The following is a 21,832-nucleotide window of genomic DNA, read 5'->3' as shown; positions in this document are numbered from 1 at the left end:
TGTGTGTGTGGGTGTGGGTAAGTAAAAATTAGTTTTAGGAGCCACACTTGAGGCCCATTCCAACAATGAGCTCTACATGGCTGCCCATAGAGCTCTACTGACTTAAAGGGGACTGTGCAAAGATTCAGACCTCATTATAAGATCAGGGCCCCGGCCTCCACAGTAAGTCCCATATATTTCTCTGTATGTACAGCTGACGCTCCATTTCTATACAAATGTGTTTTTGTTATTTTTAAATTGTTTTTGGCTTCACACTCACTGGATATTTGGTGTAATTCCCTCCAGCAGAACAATGTTAACACCACCTATATGAGCAGTGGCACAAGTCTCAGTCATCTTTTGGTGCAGAACATCTTTAAGAAGAAAGAGAAAATACTTTAGAAATACTGTAATACAGTAAAATACTTCCATATATGTCAATTACTTGCCAAAATACAGTACAAGCTAATGTAAATGTCACAATGTTTGATAATTGTATTAAATAGTCTCACATTTAAACACTATCTGGTTAAGAAAAGTTGCAAAAATGTAAGCTACACTTTCATTTTCTAAAAGTATTTTCATTATATTTCAGTTTATTGAAGTTTTAAATAAGTTTACATAAAATATTGCTTATGTAACATTTAGGTATTTTTACACACATCTGCTATTGCCTTGCTGGAAGATGTTTACTAAGTGAAAGAAAAGCAAAAAGTTACTACACCACCTTTCATTTTTTCTTTTAGTGTGAAACTTCCATGAATCCTCTTCAGCTCCGATTCCATTGTTAGTCCACCAATATCTGCTTCAAGGTGTGTGCGATTCACCATGCCTATCCCAAAGACTATTAGAGTCACGTGCTGAGGTTCGGAAGTAACCAGACTGCGTTTCCTCTGTGTCTTGCTCAAGCTGCTATTGTCCTGTTCATTCTCAAACACAACTCTACATGCAGGTTCAGTAGGACTCCGAACACCTGCACAAATATATACCAATTATTCAGTGAGAACTTGAGTAAATTATCTATTGTGAAATCTATTTAAATTTGTATTTGAAACTAGGAATCTTTGCTGTATAAGAAGGCGATGTTCTGGCTAACCATTGGTATGTCACTCACATCAGTCCAGTAACATTGTCACAACTGAGCAAAAACCAAGACACTAATGATAAAATAATAAATATAACTACAGATGATTTCATATTGTACTGCTAACAATTGCTGATCCCTTTGAACTAAAAATATTTGCTGAACGTTACAGCCTAGAATGAGGATTTAATACACTGGCATGACTATTTGGCCACATAGCAGCTTTCATAATGACTAGCAGCCATTGTGACTAGTTCTTAGGCATAGCTCCCTCCACTTACAAAGTGGTGTGAGTGATTTTAGACAGGTAACCCTCTTCCCCCCCCCCCCCCCCCCCCAAAAAAACAACAACAAAAAACAGGAGAAATTTGCCCCCTTGGAATATTTCATCTTTAATTAGATTTCCTTAATATTTCTGGTTAGTTTAATGGCCAGAAAGTTCTAATAATTTAGTTTTGGAGGAAAAGTTTCCTTTTAAACACTTTAAACATAACAATAAAAGAAATGTAATAATGGAATTTACATGTAGAGAATTATGGATATTATCATTTGTCAATTAAATGGATTTCCCTCACTTCCTCCATATCTAGTGGAAGCACTGACATCAATATAACACTTTCCCCTGCTTTTAGGTTTTACATTTTAAATAATATTTTTTTTTACAAAATGCAATATAAAAGTTTATGACCTATAACTTGAAGTGCCAAACACATTTCTCATGCTATATAATTCAATAATAAATGTTCATCAACAAAAAGTAATTTAGACATAAGGCCAATACTCAATTCTTAATTCACTTTGTTGTGCTCAGTGTTCAAATATACTGCAGTATACATGGGAAGATCACCCAACTTCTAAAGCACTGGGAGAAATGCTGTCCCCAATTAAGTCAATAATAGTTTGATATCAATGGAGCAAGTATTTCACCATCTTTTCTTAAATTTAGACTTTTACAAAGGTTCTGAAGTTTTTCTCTTTGAAGTGACAGAGGGCTCATCTATACAGGGTGTCAGTACGCACCAAGGGGGTGTAAATTCTAGTTTGCATCAATGTGTCACTCACTAACTGGCCTGTGTGGATCCTGCTGGTGTACACTAAAAGTTCTGTAGTGCATTAACCTAATCCTTTTTCACACAGTATGTGTGAAACATAAGACTATCTGAAATGGGACTTCACCCCAAGCCCTGAGTAAGAATGACCTCCTTACTCAACTTCTGTTCCTTCTTTGTATTAAGAGTTATACCTACTCACTTTAGTAAAAAAGAAGCACTTGCATCAGCCTTGCAAAGCTAAAACATTTATGGGAAAGCAAGCTGGAGTCTACCCTGTTCTCACCTGATCAACAGAATTGTTAACTAAGTTTTAACTATAGAGACAAATTCTGCCCTCAGTTGCACAGTGCAACCCAAACGAAGACAACAAGGCTGCACAAGCATACCAGAGAGCAAAATTTGAAAACAATTGAGCTCAACAGGTACCTAATGACAGAATTTGGTATCAAATTTGTAACAGAATGAAACTAGCTTGACTTTCTAATATCACATGGAGTTTGCAGAGTTGGCAAATCAGAAGTTTACTTGCAAACAGGAAACATGTTGTTTGGAAGTCAATAAGATGCCAACCTGAACTCAATAATTCCATTTTACAGTCATTTTTCTGAGCAGAACTACACAAATACTGACAACTTTTAGTAAATCATTTAGGAAAGAATCTTCCCATTTGTAAAATCTATCACAGGGGTGGCCAACCTGAGCCTGAGGAGGAGCCAGAATTTACCAATGTACATCGCCAGAGAGCCACAGTAATACGTCAGCAGCCCCCCTATCAGTTCCCCCCCACCCCGCTCCCAGCGCCTCCTGCCCACCGGCAGCCCCGCTGATTAGTGCCTCCCCCTCGCTCCCCACAACTCCTGATCAGCTGTTTTGTGGAGTGTAGAAGGCTCGGAGGAGGGGGGGCGGAGGAGGAGGAGCGAGGGCACAGGAGGCTCAGGGGAGAGGGTAGGAAGAGGTGGAGTGGGGGCAGGGCCCATGGCAGTGAGCACCCCTCAGCACATTGGAAAGTTGGTGCCTGTAGCTTCAGCCATGGAGTTGGTGCCTATACAAGGAGCCGCATACTAACTTCTGAAGAGCCGCATGTAGCTCCGGAGCCACAGATTGGCCACCCCTGCTCTATCAGAATCCAGTACTACAAAAAACGGTGTAAATTAAATTATTTTCAACCCTAAAACATCTCACCTGTTGGCCCAAAAGTTTCAGACGATTTTTCTAAAATCCCTGTTGGATCAGAGATAAGTGAATAAAAATTCAGCAGTTTATACATATTTTGCCAGCACTCTGCAGATGGCTCACTCTGTTCTGACACTGTAATGGAATCTGAATCATCCATATGGATGGTCATGTGATCAACTACATCCTTTGAACCCTTCCTGGATACTTTAGAAGTTCTTCTTTCTGATCTCCCCAGAGAATTCTTGTTTCGAGATTCTTTTTTACTGTTCTCATTATTGGTTCTTTTGTTCTTTGCATTGTTTACTCTGCTGCCTCCATTGATGCTTCCTCGGGAGCTGCGGCTAAAGTCAGAAGAGCGAAAGTCTCTATGTTTACGGGTTTTAAAGGTAGGTGTTGGAGAGGCTGACCCAGCAGTGTATCTGCTAAGTTTGATGTCCGTTTGTGTGGCTTTAATATCATCTATCATTGTACTGAATTGATGAATAAGCCGAACCAGTGCCATATCTACGTGCTGGCTTATGGACTGGCAGGAAATTGTAAAATTACAGTGAAAAGTATTATAGTAACGCTTGTTCAGGTCATGAAAAGAAAGGGCATTGGTGGAGTTTTGGGGTGTACACATTGACTTCTCCATTACAACAGCACTAATGCTAAAAGTTTCCAACATCAATGCCGGTTTGAATTCAAGTGGGGGAAGATTGACGGCTCCTTGCCTAACAGAAAAAAGATAAAAGTTAAGGATTTTTAAAAAAAAGAAGGCCAGCATTAAATAGCTTTTATATAAAAAGTTCAATAAATAAGTAATATAACAACATTCAGTTCCTTCAGGAGATCACCTCTGTGCTATCGTTTATTAATTTTTACTATACAGTTTACCAATATTATACAATATATTGGCTACAGTAGAAACAATAGAAGCGAGAGTCATTTTGGTTCAATATTTTATTCTATGAAATGTGTAGTTTGATATGTAATTTGTCAATTTTACCATCCAGTTTTGTCTAAGAAGTTTTGCAAACAAGAAGTAATATAGTTTTATTCAGTAAATGACAATTACATTACAGGGTTGGAACATCCTAAACCCTGTTAACATCTCTACCTCCCATCCCCTTAGCCCCAGCTCCTCTCTCCAACCTTTCCTGTTGTAGACCTCAAACCTGCATAAGCAGCTGGATCTCTGAGGTTGCACCTATATTTCTAAAAGTGAAATATGAAGATATCAAAATGCTTTGGATGTAGCTTTTCCAAGTGAAAGTAAATTAAAACTTAATGAAAGACTGTGTTCCCATTCTGTGAGGATGTGTTTCAGAAAGTCAAACCAAACTTGAAACGGTGAAAAAAGCAATTACTGTATTCTTACACACACACATATATATATATATATATAAAATTTAAAAATAAATATTTGATAATATACCTTCGTGCTCTCTTGCTTTTTCTCTCTTTTGTTGTATCTGAATCAACAATGTCTGCCCTGAGACAGTCCAAAGTCCCTGAGAATGAAAGATACTCTCCGAAATACATTCTATAGCATAGTGGCACTGCATCTTGAGACTGAATTCCTGTATGGCTCAGAAGAGGTTTGAAAACAACCTATAAAAATATAAGATCTCTGAATTAGCTCTGTTGCCTAGAGATTTCTTATACTTCTGTTTCCTTGCTTCAGAAATGAGTTTTAATTTTTTGTTATTATTATTTATCATAAATCTAGGGTAGTTGTGATAGGCCCACTATATACATTGTAAAATAAAAAAGATTTTCCTTTTAAACTTAATTCAATTTGTATTGCTGTTAAAAAGTACAAATCCAAGATTTAGACAGAGAAGAAATGTAGTGAACCTATTTATTCCAAAAAGCCCAGTAAAACTCCTATGCAGCATGTTTACCTCAGCTACTGGTTGCTTTAAATTTAAAGCTGGATGAGGGGGTTCCATCCAATTGCAGCCCCAGCTTTCTGACTGGACAAGGAAATAAGTCTGCAGAGGAAGACCCTCCACACAAAGGACCCAGATTCAGTTTATTAAAAATCCCCTAGCTCTTCAGATTTAAAGGAAAATGCCCTCTTAGTGCTCACTCATGAAAACATTAGGAGACTCTCACAAAGCTTGCTTGGGACTTCTGTCCCCACAAGGTTATACTGTTGGATACAATACAAGGTAGAACAATATAACCACCTGACGTTTTACTTTGTTTTATCAAACATTTTTTCCTCCCAACAAACTCCAAAACTCATTAAATACCCACCTGCGCATCTGCAAGTTGAACAGCAGGAAATCCCTGGTTACCCTCTTCTACACCTGCAATATCATCCTGACTGGTGCTATGCTGAGAATGTGTCCCATCCAAAGTGTTCTGGTCACTAGACAGAACTGTATTGAAGTCTGAAGCAGAGGGTATTGTAGGAAGATTGGGTGCAACACCTACAAAATAAATCCCTGTATGAACACTCCATAACACCACAGCAAGTCATAACACTAAGTGAGTCTACATTGTCTAGACAAAGAATAAAACTCATAATAAAAAGGATAGTTATGTAGAAACAAGTGAAATACTCAGAAGTCAAGTTGTAGCCTTGTTGATCCCAGGATCTTAAGAGAAACAAGGTGGGTGAGGTAATATCTTTTATTGGACCAACTTCTGTTGGTGAGAGAGAGAAGCTTTTGAGCCACCTAAAGCTTTTCAGTCCTTCTACTGACCTCAGAAGAGCTTTGTGGGGCTCGAAAGCTTCTCTCTCTCTCACCTTCAGAAGTTAGTCCAATAAAAAGATATTACTTCATCCACTTTGTTTCATTACAAGTCAAGGTTTTTACTAGGCTGCTAACATTAGAAAAGAGCTCTTCAAAGAGTGCTTTGAGTTACCATGACATTTAGTGTATTTAAGTATCTACAGCTAACGTCAACAAGCTGATCCTCAGAGTATTTGTGGGAAATAATGTACCATACTCTTATTAAATATCAAAATACTGAAAGTTAGTTTGGTAAATTTGTGCAAAAATAAAAATAAATCCCACCCAGATCAAAATATAGGATTTGCTGGCCTAAAATGTAAAGCTTCCATGAATTAGTGAGCCTGAGGGACATGTTTGGAAAATGATCCTGTTACAACACAATTTATTATTACAGAAAACTCAACAAAAAGAATGGTTGCTTACCTTGATATAACTATTGGTTTTTGAGATATATTGTCCACATGGGTTCTATTCGTTGCATGCACACACTGCATGTACACATAATCAGATTCTTTTTAGGCAGCAGTGCCCATTGATGCCACACGAATGCTGAAGCTGTCCTTATGTCCCCTTCACTAGACAGCATAAACGGTGGAAAGGGCCAAACATCACTCAGTTCTTTTGCCAGCACAGAATCCCAGAGGAGGAGAACTCCATAGTGGCAGGTAAGGAGGGCAGGTTGTACAATCCATGTAGGCAACACATCTTGAAAAATCATAGTTACTCTACGGTAAGTAACCAATGTTTATTATTCAAATGTTTGCCCACTTGGATTCTATCCTTGATAACTAACAAGTTTTTGTCTGTTTGCTTGGAAATAGATAGTAGCAATCCAACTGAAACCATGGCTGGGCCTACTTAGACATGTGGCTGCTGAGACGAAAGCAGGTGGGAGACTAAGGGAGTCAGCCAGCTGAGTTTCCCAGCAAAGAAAGGCAGGAAGGTAGGATATTTTCCCTTGACTTGAAACCAACTCTACCAGGAAGAATCCTCAATGGAAGGAAAACTGCACCTCGCCAGCAGCACTGCTAGCTCTTCTTCTGCCTGCACCTGTAAGGGCCCTGATGGCTTCTACCCAGGTCCTGGTCTTGACTTGCTGGGAATGCAGACTGCATGTTCCTTCTGAAGAAAGTCAGGCACGGGGAACCACCCAGTAAGAGAAGTATCTGTTGTTGGGGTCCCTCAGGAAACAAGAGAGCTACAGGAGAGGGTGACTCATTTGCATAGTACCTGGGAGCACTAGGACTTCATCAACAGAACACACTTGGAAACATCTGGGATGGAGGATGATAGCTGATTACAAATGACTTCAGCATCACCAGAGGAAAAAAAAGAACCACCTGCTTTAAAGGCAGGAGAAGGCTGTTGGGTACCCTGGGCATTAGATAGTGCACCCCCCAACCCCCACCCCAGAACCAGATCCTCTGTCAATTCGAGGTCAAGAATCAGTATGCTGTACTGGCTACAGGAGGAAAGGAGAAGACCCTGCCAATGGCTGAGGAGGAGAAGACACCTGCCCCCAAAGCTGTGTGTCTCATGGCCACTGGTGCCCAAGAAGGGGACATAAAGTGGTGGTTGTAGGAAAGTCCCTTCTGAGGGAGATGGAGGCATACATTTACCAATGTGACACAATGTCCTGGGAGGTGAGCTACCTGCCTGGACCCTGCATAAGAGATATTAAAGGTTGCCAAGGTTAATCCGTCCCTCTCATCACTACCCCATGCTGCTTAGCCACGACCCTAAACAGATCAGCTGTGACTACAAGACTCTGGGAGTGAGACTGAAGGTGTAGAGGATGCAAGTGGTGTTCTTGCCTAACCGCCCAGTTGAGGGTAAGGTTCCAGGCAGGGACATGCACATCCTGGAGATGAATGCATGGCTGTGTAGATGGTGTTGATAGGAGGGCTTTGGCTTCTTTGTCCTGGCTGTTCTAGGAAGGAGGACTGCTGGGAAGAGAGGAGGGGTCTATCTAACCAAGAAGGGGAAGAGCATCTTCACACTCCAACCCATCAACAAAGTGATGTTTGGAAGCATGGGTTGTTGGGGCTTTCAACATCAGTAGTAGGTCTTACTTAGGGAAGATCCATCTGACCACTGGTCTGGCCAGTCTAACTGCTCTGAAGAACATAAGATACATGAGGGTTCTCAGCCAGGGAGACCAAAGATCCTGCAAGCAGTGCACTACTGAGGGTCGACACCTGGCATGATAAGGTGCTTGGCTGAAATCCCTTATCCCTCTGAGAGGGAAGAGCAGGAACTTGAGGCCATTTATGTGACACAACATCTATCCCCACAGACTTGGGGTCTGCTTCCCTGGTGAATCATTTCTTCCGATTGGCAAACAGGTTGACCAGCGCATGTGCAATTGGGTTGAAGACTTTCAGATAAGGCACAATTCCCAGTTGCTGACATTGCAATGCCTGAGCTAGTTTGCCTTTTGTTTCAGTTCCCCTTTCATGGGAGGCTTCCACTTTCCTATCAGTTAGATACTTGGAGAAAGTCCTTTTGAATGGAATAACCATATCCTTTGCTAAAGATGCTACATCAACATCGACCTTAGACACATCTCTGAGAGCATTCTTTGACTCTGGCAGTTTGTAGAATCTGAGAACATGCCTGTTAATGTGTTTAACTTTTTCAAGGGATTGGCACTCATCCCTGATTACTTCCTTGCATGATAGGTACAGGGGAACTGCTGCCACGGGAGAAGGTTTAGAAGGGAAATATTTGCTCTGAAGCTTGTCCTTGAGGGCCTGCTCACGTCTGAACTGGATCCTAGATACTACCAACTTTTTTGCACACTTTTCAAACTTTTCAAGGAGGGACAAAACCTTTCTGGCATTTTGTTCGTGTCCTGCTGAGAATCAGAGGCTGATATCATTCCTTCCTCAGTAAAAGGAGGAAGTGTCTGAGTCAGAGGCAACCATCCTTTAGGTTTTCCTACCTTTTTTGGGGGGAGGGGAGAAAGGCAGTTGGTGTGTGTGTGTGTGTGTGTGTGTGTGTGTGTGTGTGTGTGTGTGTGTACTTTGCAGGAGTGGCCATCTGGGTATGCCCTAGGTGGGGTCTTTTGTGGCTAGCCTTGCAAAGGGCCTTGAACCCTCTACAAATTCCTCTCTCCGAATCCTTCCCTTTAGGTTCCCACTCCTGCAGGTCAGAGGATGGGGACTCACTGGCAGATTTTCCTGACTCAAGCTGGAAGGAAGAGGGGCTAATTGACAGCCCTGCGTATCTCCCCAGAGCACTTAGGAATGCCATTTCAGGACTGTGGGTGGGACCAGACCCAGTCTTTATGAAACACTGCATGATGGGGACCAACTCACCATGAGGGCCTGAATCTCCCCTATGCTACCAGGGGACGGAACTACTACTGAAAAGGCAGTCTTCACTAATAAGATGGTACAGGCTAGTAAGGAATCAAAGGAGGGCATCCCATCAACTCTATTAATAGTATATAAAGGTCTCAAAAGGGAACGGGACTTCTGAACTGAAGGAAAGCCCTTAAGGATTCCAGCCTCTGTAGGTTAAGAAAACATACTGTGGCCCTGTATAGAAGGATGATGTGCAGATATTGCTGTCAGGTGTACCCTTATGAAACTAATAGAAAGTCCAGATTGTTTCACAGCTAGTAAATACTACTGAAATGGGTGTTGTCAAAAAAGCAGCTGCTTCTGAGATGCCCAAACAGAAAATTTCTTCCTATTAGGTTTATAAGTCAGTCTGATTGAGGCTCTTTCTTTCTTAGGAGCAGTATTTTCTGAACTGCTTCTTTGGTGAACATCAGCCGGCCAATACAAAGGCTGTGAGGTAACAAAGCTGTGTCCAGGTCCATCCAAGGGATGAGAAAGGCATCTGACAGGCAGCCTGGACTGCAGCACTCTGTGGAGCAGAACACTTCGCATTTCTTGTTCTGGACTATGACAAATAAGTCTATTGATGGGGCTCCTCACTTGCAGAAGATGTTCTGTGATACTAGATCCTTGATTGATCACTCAAGGGTATCTGAGAACGGTCAGCTGAAGTGATCTGCTAGTGAATTCTGAATGTGGGTCCTGGAAAATACATGGACAGCGAAAAATACACCAATTCCAGAGTTGAATGGCCTTCTGATAGAGCAGAAATTACATGTTTGTTGACATGATGCAGATCTGTAGTATTATTCGTTAATACTCAGATTGTGAAGATCTAGAGCAGAAACAGGAATGTTTTGCATGCAGGTGGATAGCTCTGAGTCCCTGTGTTTGAATGTGATTTAGATCCCACCTCAGCGCAAAGGCACTGATCACTAGTCTTGGTAGGTAGAGGTGCAGAGACAAGTACTCCCTTGCACTAATGACTCATGCACTAGTTTGATGAGTACAGTGCTTGTTGCAGGACCACAATCAATAGGCTCATGTGGTGGGTAGTTACACTGATTTCAACCACACTTGCATGGAGCACAGGTCAAGACTGGCAAACTACATAACGTAGGTGATGCCATACGTCCCAGAAGCATGCAGCATTCTCTTACTGATGATCTTCTGTGAGTTAGAAGATGGTTCATCAGGTTCCCTATGGTTTAGAATCTTTCTTGAAACCTTGAAGATAAGGTTTCACTGACCTGGAATCTAACACAGCTCCTATAAACTCTGTCTTTTTAGTCAGAGTAAGTGTAGATTCTTTCTGTTGACTTTGAGGCCCAGTGTGGCAAAGAGCTAAGTTTACTTGAACTGAGTAGTTTACCTACCGGTAGACCCCAGATCAACCTGTCTGCAGGATATAGATAGAACTGAACACCATTTTCCCTTAAGTGAACTGTATGACTACCAAGTATGTAGTGAACACACGGTGGAGTGGAAAGACGAAAGGGCAGAATCCTGTACTGGTAGTGAGAGATGTTCCTACCAGAAATCTGAGGTATGTCCTGTGACTCTGAAGTATGCTTTTGAGACGTCAAAAGTCCAGAATGGGAACACTAATTCCCTTCCTTCCTTGGGATGAGAATATAATAGAAATAAAAACCCCTGCCTCTGAACTCCTAGGGCATCCCTTCCACTACTCCAAGATACAGGAGAGAGAGTCCACCATTGCTTCAATAGTATTTCATGAGAAGAGTCCCTGAATAAGAATTAGGAAGATGGTAGGGGGATAGGAAAGGACCGGAATTGTATGCAATACCCATTTCTGATAATGTCAGATCCACTTATCCATAGTGAACCCAGTCTAGGCTTCCTGGAAGAATCATAGAATATCAGGGTTGGAAGGGACCTCAGGAGGTCATCTAGTCCAACCCCCTGCTCAAAGCAGGACCAATCCCCAACTAAATCATCCCAGCCAGGGCTTTGTCAAGCCTGACCTTAAAAACCTCTAAGGAAGGAAATTTCACCAAGAAGAAGAAGAAGAAGAAGAAGAAGGGGGGGGGGGAAAGCATTTCCCACAGTTTCACCAACCTCTAGACTGGTGCAAAACCTGATGTTGAGAGGAAGAAGTCGAGTACACCACAGCTGAAGAGGTCATCTGTGTTTGAACCTGTTCTTCTCTGTTGGTGGATCCAGTGCCTTCTGCGGGTTATTACAGTGTGCACTACAGGGATACAGTCTGAAAATTTGAGGTCTTGCTGGTTTTCTCTTTAGGGCTGACATATACAAGAGAATACAAAGTGGCTCTAGAGTCCTTAATGAGTGGAGGGCCTTGTTGGTCTATGAGTTGAAGAGATCACAGCCCTTGAATGGAAGATCCTCTGTTTTGGTTTGGACATGCCTAGATGTTTGATTATTGGAGCTAGGAGGATCTCTTTATCACCACATATGTTGCAATGGTGTATGTGGATACATCCAAAACAGTATTCAGTGAAGGTCAAGATATCAGCAAGCATGACAGATTGTAATTCTTCCCTGTATTCTTGTGGAAGTCCTTATTAACAGACCATTTGTCCTAAGGTAGATACTAGGTGTTTCTCGCAAAATATAATTATTTGGTAATGTCCATCTGGAGACCAGCAGAGGAGTAGACTTTTCTGCCAAAGAGATCCAGTCTTTTAACAGACCTCTTCCCTTGGTGTTGTATGAGGCTTGGGTCTTTCCTGAATAGCCACTATGACAAGTGGATGTCAATAAAAGTACACAAAGCCCTTGGGAAGAACTTGGTACTGTCTATTCACCCTCTAGGAAATGGCAGGTATTGATGCTAGAGTGTGCCACAAGTCTTTTACAGGCTTTAACAATCCCTCCCTTAATAGACAATAGTGAATCTACCAAGCATGGAAGGGGGCAGAATACCAGGGAGCCTGTTTCTTGTGAGAACCATCCCTTCTCCCGCTCAAAGTCTCTACCTGACTCCCAGGCTGATGCCCATGAAGGAGAAAGGACATCTTCGGCACCAGAACACTGCTGGCCAAATGCACATGAGGGCGCATGTACACCAAGACTAGAATACATGTGGACAAACAAAGAAAAACTGACTAATTTGAATTTCAACAGTCTAACTCCTATTAAAAGCCCACAATAATATTTGTATTTTTTAAAATATGGCATTATTGTAAACTGCATTAATATGTGCTAGTTTTAAACAGTCAAAAAATATTTAGCCACACATTCCACAGAAGGATAATGATCCTCAGCATTGCCACACATGCATGCTTTTAGTTTTGAATTCAAAACTTACACCACTGCTCATTATTATCCCCAATAACATGCATTTTATTTAAGCAAGATTCACTAACTAGATTACTCTTCTCTATCCATATATGCTGCATGTAATGGTATAATTGTAGATATCACCACACACCTTTTACAGAGGAAAATTTTGATAATTGATAGAGCCATATCTCTGGGCCATAGAATTATACCTACAGCAATTTCAGGAACCTGAATTTGTGACCAAATTATTGTGGTTTAATTAAATAAATGAGGGGAAAACAGTGGACGTGTTATTCCTTGACTTTAGCAAAGCTTTTGATATGGTCTCCCACAGTATTCTTGCCGGCAAGTTAAAGAAGTATGGGCTGGATGAATGGACTATAAGGTGGATAGAAAGCTGGCTAGATCGTCGGGCTCAAAGGGTAGTGCTTAATGGCTCCATGTCTAGTTGGCAGCCGGTATCAAGCGGAGTGCCCCAAGGGTCAGTCCTGGAGCCGGTTTTGTTCAATATCTTCATTAATGATCTGGAGGATGGCGTGGACTGCACCCTCAGCAAGTTTGCAGATGACAGTAAACTGGGAGGAGCGATAGATATGCTGGAGGGTAGGATACAGAGGGACCTAGACAAATTAGAGGATTGGGCCAAAAGAAATCTGATGAGGTTCAACGAGGACAAGTGCAGAGTCCTGCACTTAGGACGGAAGAATCCCATGCACTGCTACAAACTAGGGACCGAATGGCTAGGCAGCAGTTCTGCAGAAAAGGACCTAGGGGTTACAGTGGACGAGAAGCAGGATATGAGTCAACAGTGTGACCTTGTGGCCAAGAAGGCTAACGGCATTTTGGGCTGTATAAATAGGGGCATTGCCAGCAGATCGAGGGATGTGATCGTTCCCATTTATTCGACATTGGTGAGGCCTCATCTGGAGTACTGTGTCCAGTTTTGGGCCCCACACTACAAGAAGGATGTGGAAAAATTGGAAAGAGTCCAGCGGAGGGCAACAAAAATGATTAGGGGTCTGGAGCACATGACTTATGAGGAGAGGCTGAGGGAACTGGGATTGTTTAGTCTGCAGAAGAGAAGAATGAGGGGGGATTTGATAGCTGCTTTCAATTACTTGAAAGAGGATTCCAAAGAGGATGGATCTAGACTGTTCTCAGTGGTACCAGATGACAGAACAAGGAGTAATGGTCTCAAGTTGCAGTGGAGGAGGTTTAGGTTGGATATTAGGAAAAACTTTTTCACTAGGAGGGTAGTGAAGCACTGGAATGCGTTACCTAGGGAGGTGGTGGAATCTACTTCCTTAGAGGTTTTTAAGGTCAGGCTTGACAAAGCCCTGGCTGGGATGATTTAGTTGGGGATTGGTCCTGCTTTGAGCAGGGGGTTGGACTAGATGACCTCCTGAGGTCCCTTCCAACCCTGATAGTCTATGATTCTAAATAAACTCATGCCATTAAATACTATACAACGAATGCAACTGTTTAACAAAGATCATTTAAAATCAAGTTCACAACATTCCTACTTTGTGGTTCTTTTCACAGAATAGCAGGTTACAGATTTAACAGGTTACAGAATCAGAGTCACAGTGGGTGAACACCTTCACGCACATGTAAAGTTAAGCACTCACAATGTGTTTGCAGGATTGGGCCACGTATTTGTTCAACCATAACATAATTACAAGGTAATAATTATATTCTGAGATTAACAAAGAGAGGTTAAAGGACAGTTAATAAATTAAAAAAGGAGGAACCTTCAAATTATTAATAGAAAAACTGAAAATTAAAATATTCACATTTGAAGATTATGAACAAGGGAAGGATTATAAAAGGACTATGGAAAGACCAGTAAACTGCTGTAAATTATCTTGTTTAATGTGTTTTAGCACATTTTTTAATCCTTTAATCCCATCTCTCCTTTCTTTTTCCCGCCTTCATTCCCTCTCATGTCCTCTCACTACCTTCTCTTCAGGTTAAAGCTCATCTTTCTCAAAACAGAAGAAATATGTTTGGTTATATTTAGCTTCAAAACTGAACAGGGAGAAAGAGGATCTGTTTTTCCTGTGTAAACTAACATATACACAAAAATAAGAACTTTATTGTGCAGACAAGAGCCTTGCTGACAAAAGAGGAAAGTATGAAAAGAAAGGTCTGCAACACACTGACATTTGAAAGTTTCCCATTAATTCCTGGGAGCAGAACTGAGCCTGAAGAATGGAAATCAAGGGTTTTCAGGCTTTTTTTTTTTTTTTTAAAGCTATCTTTCAGCAGCTCGACAACTCTGCCTTCTTTCTTTTAGGAGTTATCTTGTTTTCTTTCATGCATATTTTTTTCGGAGTTTGAGACTCTGAGGGAGTTTTTCAGAAGTGAGACTTTGAGGGAACCATGTTTGGATGACATGCAGCTTGAAAATGCTGAATAAAGAGCCAGTCTGGACAGAAGCCAGAATACAGAGATTTGCATATTATGTGAAGGCTGTTTTATGACATCCATCACTGTAATATTTAAGTGCTACAAATACACTAATGCATTTATGCTACCACCACTTCTTTGATATAAAGAAGTATTATTAACCCCATTTTATAGAGGAGGAACAATAAAAATTAGCATATGGTAAGGAAAGATAGGAAATAGACTGATCATGCAAATCAAATACCCAGCACCAGAATGCAAGGAATTGCATAACTCAGGGAAAACTGATAACTATGCAATATCTTTGAAGTCCAATCATAGTTAACAATACCTGTTGGAAGGCTATTGTGTCCAGATTTGGTGTTGGGAGACTCTTGCACTACACCTCCTCTGTTGCCAACAGCATTTGACATCCAGTTATAGAAACTCACAGATGATGGTTCAGACAACAAAGGATGTTCAGATAACATGTCGGTGGCCACAGTATTTCCTGTATTAATAAATCAGTAAAGTTTTAAAGACCACGACACCAAAATTACTGTGTAAAATTGGTACACAACATAGGTATCTTGATAATGGAAAACAGGTGAGGTACCATTACTGTTAGCTTATTCCGATATATAGGAATTCCTCAAGGGATATTTCAGAAAGGTATAAAAAAAATAGTCAGACAGCACTCTTGCAAACTACTGGTGCTGGGGAAGTCCACCCCAACCCAAGGCTTCAGAGCCTGAGCTCCAGCCTGAGCTGCAACTTCAAAGTGCTTTCCATACAGCTATTGTTAGAGCACTAGCACAAGCCCCACTAACCCCAATATGTCAAAATGGGCTTGAAGGCTCATTCCAAAATGCTGTGTACACACACACAGTAGTAAGAATATATAAAATGAAAGCTTTTTTAAAAAAATTGTAATTATTTGGTTGTCATCTTCTCCCCCAACCTTCCATACTTCAGAGCAGGGGTGATCAAAGACAAGCAACATGAAGACCTTACAAGATCTTACTACTGTAAAGCACCTAGTACACGAAGGCCTCAGTCCTGTTCAGAGCCTCCAACTGCTACCATAAAAACAACAGGAATGGTAACAAGCAGAGAGTCAGGAAATACAAAGTTAACCTTCTCAGTACCAGGGCTTTGGAGCTGTGCTCCGGCTCCGCTCCAGTTCCAGGCAAAAACCTGCAGCTGCACTGCTCTAGAGCTGCTCCGTGCTCCAGCTCCGGGCTCTGCTCCAAAGCCCTGCTCAGTACAGTATTGTTTTAATTTTTTTATTTCTGCTTTTCCACTGAAAGCACAGATTTATAGTATACGTTTTGATACTAATTTTCAAATTACAGGATGTGCAGTGAGAATTAATGTTATGTACTTCCAGACTCTTACTTTAAAATTAACAACTTTTATGATGCATTTTTACATATTTATTTTGCTTTTTGGCTTTGGGCATTTTTTTTTAAAGCAGAGCTAAAGGAAAGTGTTAGCATTTAAAACTAAGATCTTCACTTTGTGAGGTGCTCATGTAGGCAGATTTCTTCAAAATCACTGAGTTGCTAAACAACATATGTGTTCAGCTCCCCTTCAGATCAGCCATTCCTGGTGACAGAGACACTATGTAGAGGCAGCAGAGACAAAGGAGGAGAGAACAAGGGCTAGTCTACACAACTGCAGTCCATCAGCACAGCTGCATCAATGCAGCTGAGCCCGCTGTAGCGTGTCTGGTGAAGATGCACTAGGCCGATGGGAGAACCCATCAGCATCATTACTCCACATCAATGAGAGGCTCTCCCACTGACATAGCATGCTGTAGACACCACTTTAAGTCCATGTAATTTACGTCGCTCAGGGGGTGACTTTTTCACACCCTTAAGTCAATATAAGTTACGTTGCTTAAGTGGTAGCGTAGACAAGACCCAAGTGAGCAAAAAAGAAACAGAGCAGCTGACTGACGGGGAGGAACAGAAGGCAAGAAGGTGAGCAGCAGCCCTAGTGCTAGTCCAAGATACAATGGATGGAAGTTGAAGCTAGACAAATTCAGACAGGAAATAAAGCACAAATTTTAACAGTGAGGATAATTAACCATTGGAACAATTTACCAAGGGTTGTGGTGGATTCTCTATCACAAGCAATTTTTAAATTAAGATTAGATTTTTTTCCTAAAAGATTTACCACCTGTTTGAACTGAGGCATATCAGGGAAGGCCTATGGTCCATGTTATGCAAGAGGTCAGACTTGATGATCACAGTGGTCCCTTCTGTCTTTATAATCTATTAGTCTAGTCCCTGATTAGGGACCTTCATATTGGACACACTTCTCAAGAGGAGTCATATACAAAGTTTCTCAGTTCTGTTGTTTGAATGATTGTATGTGTACACACACACACACACACACACACACACACACAGAGACAGAGAGAGAGAGAGAGAGAGAGAGAATACCATTCTTGGAAAGAGACCAGACATGAAAAATTTCAGTTCAAAATTCTATTTTTTCATAACGTTATAAGAATGTAAAGATATGGGGGGGGAGCTAAAATATAGCAGTCACCACTAGGCACTGCTTTAATAACCTTACTGCTTCTTTAGAAAGTCAGAAGGAAAAATATCCTAACACCTTTGGGAAAGCATTGCTTCTTTTTTGATGATTCATAAATTAAGCTGAAAAAATCCAAAGACATAACATGTACAGTACCTGTTCTTGTTAAAGAACTACTTTTAACTGCTGTAGTACTTCTTTGAGGAGTCCCTTCAAGAAGATTATGCAAACTAGGAAAACTTCCAGTAAGGTAGCTGAGTAGGCTCTCCTTTCTCGGACTTTCCTTGACTGGCATTCCAGAACGGCCAACATGCACTGGTGAATCCGTGGCTGTGTCCCCACTAGTATAGCTCAAGGATTGGTAAGGATGTATACCCTTTCACACACAAAACACAAAACACTAAATGCTAAGTAATCTATATACATATAACAAAATCAAAATAAGTAATTATTAAGTGCTATGAACACTTTATTAAGCCTGAACACAAGACCAGCATCCAGAAACTCAAGGATCATAATCTGGCTCTGATACTAACTCTTTTGACAGTCTTAGACAAGTTACATCCTCTTTCCCTCTTTCCACAATTTGCACTTGCCCCACCTCACAAGCGTGTTGTGTAGAATTATTAGTTATACTGCACTCCAAAGATGAAAAAAGTGCTATGATTGTGTGTGTAAGACACCTTAATTAAAAAGCAAAGTATGTAAACTTTTAGCACCTGGAATCATGGGTAGGTAACCAGTGTTGAATTTAACTAAAGGAAGTTTGTGGAAGGCACAGCAAAAACTGCTGAATACCCATCTAAACTGCAATTATATTTGTTTCTAATAGTCAATCTGGAACAATGCAGGCCTAGAAGCATCATTTTTGTTGCAAAAGCATCATTAAAAAAAGCTTCATGCTGTCTAAGGTGCTGAAGCATAAACAGGTGGTTTAAAGAATCTCCAGAACTTTACCCAAACAGTAAAAGTAAAATTAAGACTTTTTCCCTTAGAATTACTTTTCTAAAAACCATTTGTAGAATAGTTTCCCAAAGCAGGCACGCTTTACTATTACTGAATGACACTTTATCAAACATGGAATCATTAGGTAACGATGCCTAAAATCACATTCCTCTTGTCCATAACTGGACCTAATGCATGAGATCTTGTATCAGTTGAGACCAGAAAGTTAATTATATAACATATCATAGCTTTACCGTACATCAGAAAGGTAACTTTTAATTCAGGTTTGTACATTACTTTTAAGATAAAAAGTTCCATATCAATGCTATGTTCAAAGTAACTCAAATCACAGCAGGAGATGTTAGTCAGCTTGTGCAATACTAGAGTTATTCGAGATGTGTTTCACTATGAGTGCTCCATTTCAGGTGTGTATGTGCCCCATGCATCTGTGATCAGAGATTTTCAATAGCTGTGCCGATTCAGTCCATGTATATGCTCCAGATATCCTCGTACTCCTTACCAAGGAGATACAGAGCTGCGCAGATGAACCTCCCTCAGTTCCTTCTTTACTCTGAAGTTCCGTAAGATGAAACTCCGAAGCAGAAAGGAAGGAGGACAAATAGCGGTGTTGTAATAATGGGGCCTACAAATTTACCCTAATTGTGAGCTCAACTGTAAAAATTAAGTGAAAATTCATAAAAATGTCACAATAACTTATAACAAATGCTGACAAGAAAAGGTACAAAAACGAGAAAGACTAAACTAGTGCAAACAAAAAGGCCTGCTGATATAATTCAAGGACTGTGAACCAAACGCTGTGTGTCAGAAACTAGGTTTAGCTGGTGGACAATGAGAGAATGAGCCCTTCCTCCCAGCGCAACGCTTATGGGGTCCTCAAAACAAAAAAAAACAAACAAAAAAAAGACTGGGGGGCAGGGAGGAGGAGAGAACTGGTGATTGCAATGCTGGCTGACTGAAAGACGAGAAGGGGAGGGAGCGAACTCCAGCACCAGGGAGCACTGTTTCCAAAAATCTCCAATTGAAGGTTCATGTGCACCTGAGGTGGAACACCCTTAGAGACACTACTCAAAGAACCACCATGAAGAACACTCTCTATGCTACCATTACTATGCCACTGTGCATATGGCTTAACCTGTTCACAGTAGTAACACAGAGCTCTCCTCCTTCACTGCCAGAGCTTCTGTGACAATGGGGGTTAAATTAGAACATTTGTGGGTGGGGAGTTTGAATTCTCCACGTTCTTTAAAACTTAATTTTGTTTGTTTGTTTGTTTATATATATATATATATATATATATATATATATATATATATATATATAAACCACAAACTGATATATTCATAAACCATCAGTTTGTGGGAGGTAAGGTGAAATCATTTACGGAATAGGGATATCCACAATCAGAGTCCATCTACAAAACTATATCCCATTAGTTTAAGGGTGATTTGTCGCAATAATCACGTGGAGAACTCTTACTACTGTTAAAGTTAGAAGACAATACTAGCACTGAGGCTACAATCAGAGTACCATGAGAACAAACTTTTTACTATTATCCTCAGAACAAGAGTCGCTTTTAGCTAATACCATCACTGGAACCAAAATCAAGGAGGAACTCTTTCTAAGAATATCCAGATTATTTATTTGCAGAAAATGTGATAGGGTTCTGTAGTATAATACCATCAGTGACAGCAGACTTTATATATCATATTCCTAAATTGCACGTTTTAGCCAAAAATTTCCAATTTGTGCACACAACCACATATTTTATCCTAAATATTACTCATGTGCACCCATACATTTTGGAATCCACAATTTAATGGTCTGTTTTTGAAAGTGGGGACCTAGAGTTCACTGCTGGGGGAGGGGGGAGAGGAGGGGAGGAGAGAAGAAAACTACAGTGATTAAATAATGTAACTCTTTTCTACAGTATAATGAACATGTCTCAATTGCATAGTATGCATTATATTGGTTAGTGTTTAATCCAGGTGAAAATTATTTTGGGGACACAAAATCAAACTTAAAATAGATTGCAAACAAAACACTTCTCTCCCCCCATATCTTCCAAGTTACAGTATAAACTTACCTTTATTTTCAGAGCAGAATCACTGTGAGTATGGGTCTTGGATAATTTCCTCATGATCTCAGCCCCAGTTACAGGCCCAGAAGAAACTCCAGCAGGTGGAGGACGGTTAGCTGTTCCTTCTAGGAGCATTGTGTGTTCACTGACTGTAGCTGAACCATGTAACAATTGTACAAATTAACTACATGTTAAACAAGTCCAAGAGTATCTATTATTATGTACGCTTATTCCCAAACCATCGTGTACACATCCATGCTTTTGCATTTTGGCACACAGACGGCAGAGACTGATCTAAGCAAAATCTAACAAAAAACAAAACCCCAAACATGTGCCAGCTGGCATTTATACAAGATTATAATGCAGTTGTCAAGCATGTTTTGAAACTACACTAAGACAGCTTTTAAAATTTTATGTCACGATGTAGCGGGGTGGTCACCCTGCTCCGGCCCTGGAAGGGTACAAGCAGCCCTGGGGAGGGCTGCAGTGGTAAAGGCAGCCCTGGAGAGGGCTGCAGCTCTGAAAGCTGGGCTGATTGGGAAAGCAGCCACAGATGTAGCTGGCTTAATAAGGGCCCAGCTGGCCCTTATAAGAGGGCAGTGGGCCAGGAGCAAGCAGTCTCCCTCTAGCCAGGGCCGGCTCCAGGCACCCGCTTACCACGCAGGTGCTTGGGGCAGCAAGTCCAGCTGTTCCGTGGCAATTCGGTGGACGGTCCCTCACTCCTGCTCGGAGCGAAGGACCTCCCGCCGAATTGCCGCCGCAGATCGCGATCGCGGCTTTTTTGTTTTGTTTTGTTTTTTTGTTTGGCTGCTTGGGGCGGCCAAACCCCTGGAGCCAGCCCTGCCTCTAGCTGAGGAGGGAGCTGGACCTAGCTGCCTGAGTGCTAAAGGGTACTGGAGCGAAGCAGGGCTGGGGAAAGGCTAGAGGAGCTGGGGAGCTCCGGGCCGGCAACTCCTCAGGCAGCAGGGCCTTGTACAAGGCCCCTGGAGGTACTGGGTTGCAGAGAAAGGCAGTAGGTCAAAACCTCCCTTGCCTATGATGACTGGCTTATACAGACTGCAGTCGGCCCCAGTGAAAGGGGGCTAGATGGTGACTGGCAGTAGCCCATAGGCTGAGGCAAGGTGGGGATAGGGAGTTGGGGATTCCCCTGGGTGGGGAGACCCTGAGACTGTGGGGGTATTGCCAGGGGGCAGCACCCCAAAGACAAAGGGCACCGGGGT

General features: G+C 41.4%; 1 protein-coding gene across 1 annotated transcript in view; it reads right to left on the bottom strand.

The window, feature by feature from the left end:
• Positions 1 to 21,832, bottom strand: part of KIAA1109 (KIAA1109 ortholog) — a 242,236-nt gene that overhangs the window by 81,960 nt on the left and 138,444 nt on the right. The window contains exons 42-49 of the mRNA XM_029910631.1: positions 20,619 to 20,767; positions 17,726 to 17,945; positions 15,375 to 15,533; positions 5,536 to 5,711; positions 4,709 to 4,884; positions 3,298 to 4,004; positions 707 to 952; positions 260 to 353 (exon numbers count right to left, since the gene is read on the bottom strand). Coding sequence (XP_029766491.1) covers positions 260 to 353; positions 707 to 952; positions 3,298 to 4,004; positions 4,709 to 4,884; positions 5,536 to 5,711; positions 15,375 to 15,533; positions 17,726 to 17,945; positions 20,619 to 20,767 — 1,927 coding nt within the window. The remainder of the gene's footprint in view (positions 1 to 259; positions 354 to 706; positions 953 to 3,297; positions 4,005 to 4,708; positions 4,885 to 5,535; positions 5,712 to 15,374; positions 15,534 to 17,725; positions 17,946 to 20,618; positions 20,768 to 21,832) is intronic.

This window comes from Terrapene carolina, unplaced genomic scaffold (assembly GCF_002925995.2).
Source record: "Terrapene carolina triunguis isolate 2854851 unplaced genomic scaffold, T_m_triunguis-2.0 Scaffold66, whole genome shotgun sequence".
NCBI classification, from domain to species: domain Eukaryota; kingdom Metazoa; phylum Chordata; order Testudines; family Emydidae; genus Terrapene; species Terrapene triunguis.
The sequence above is the reverse complement of the archived record's forward strand: the minus strand, read 5'-3'. Positions and strand labels throughout refer to the sequence as shown.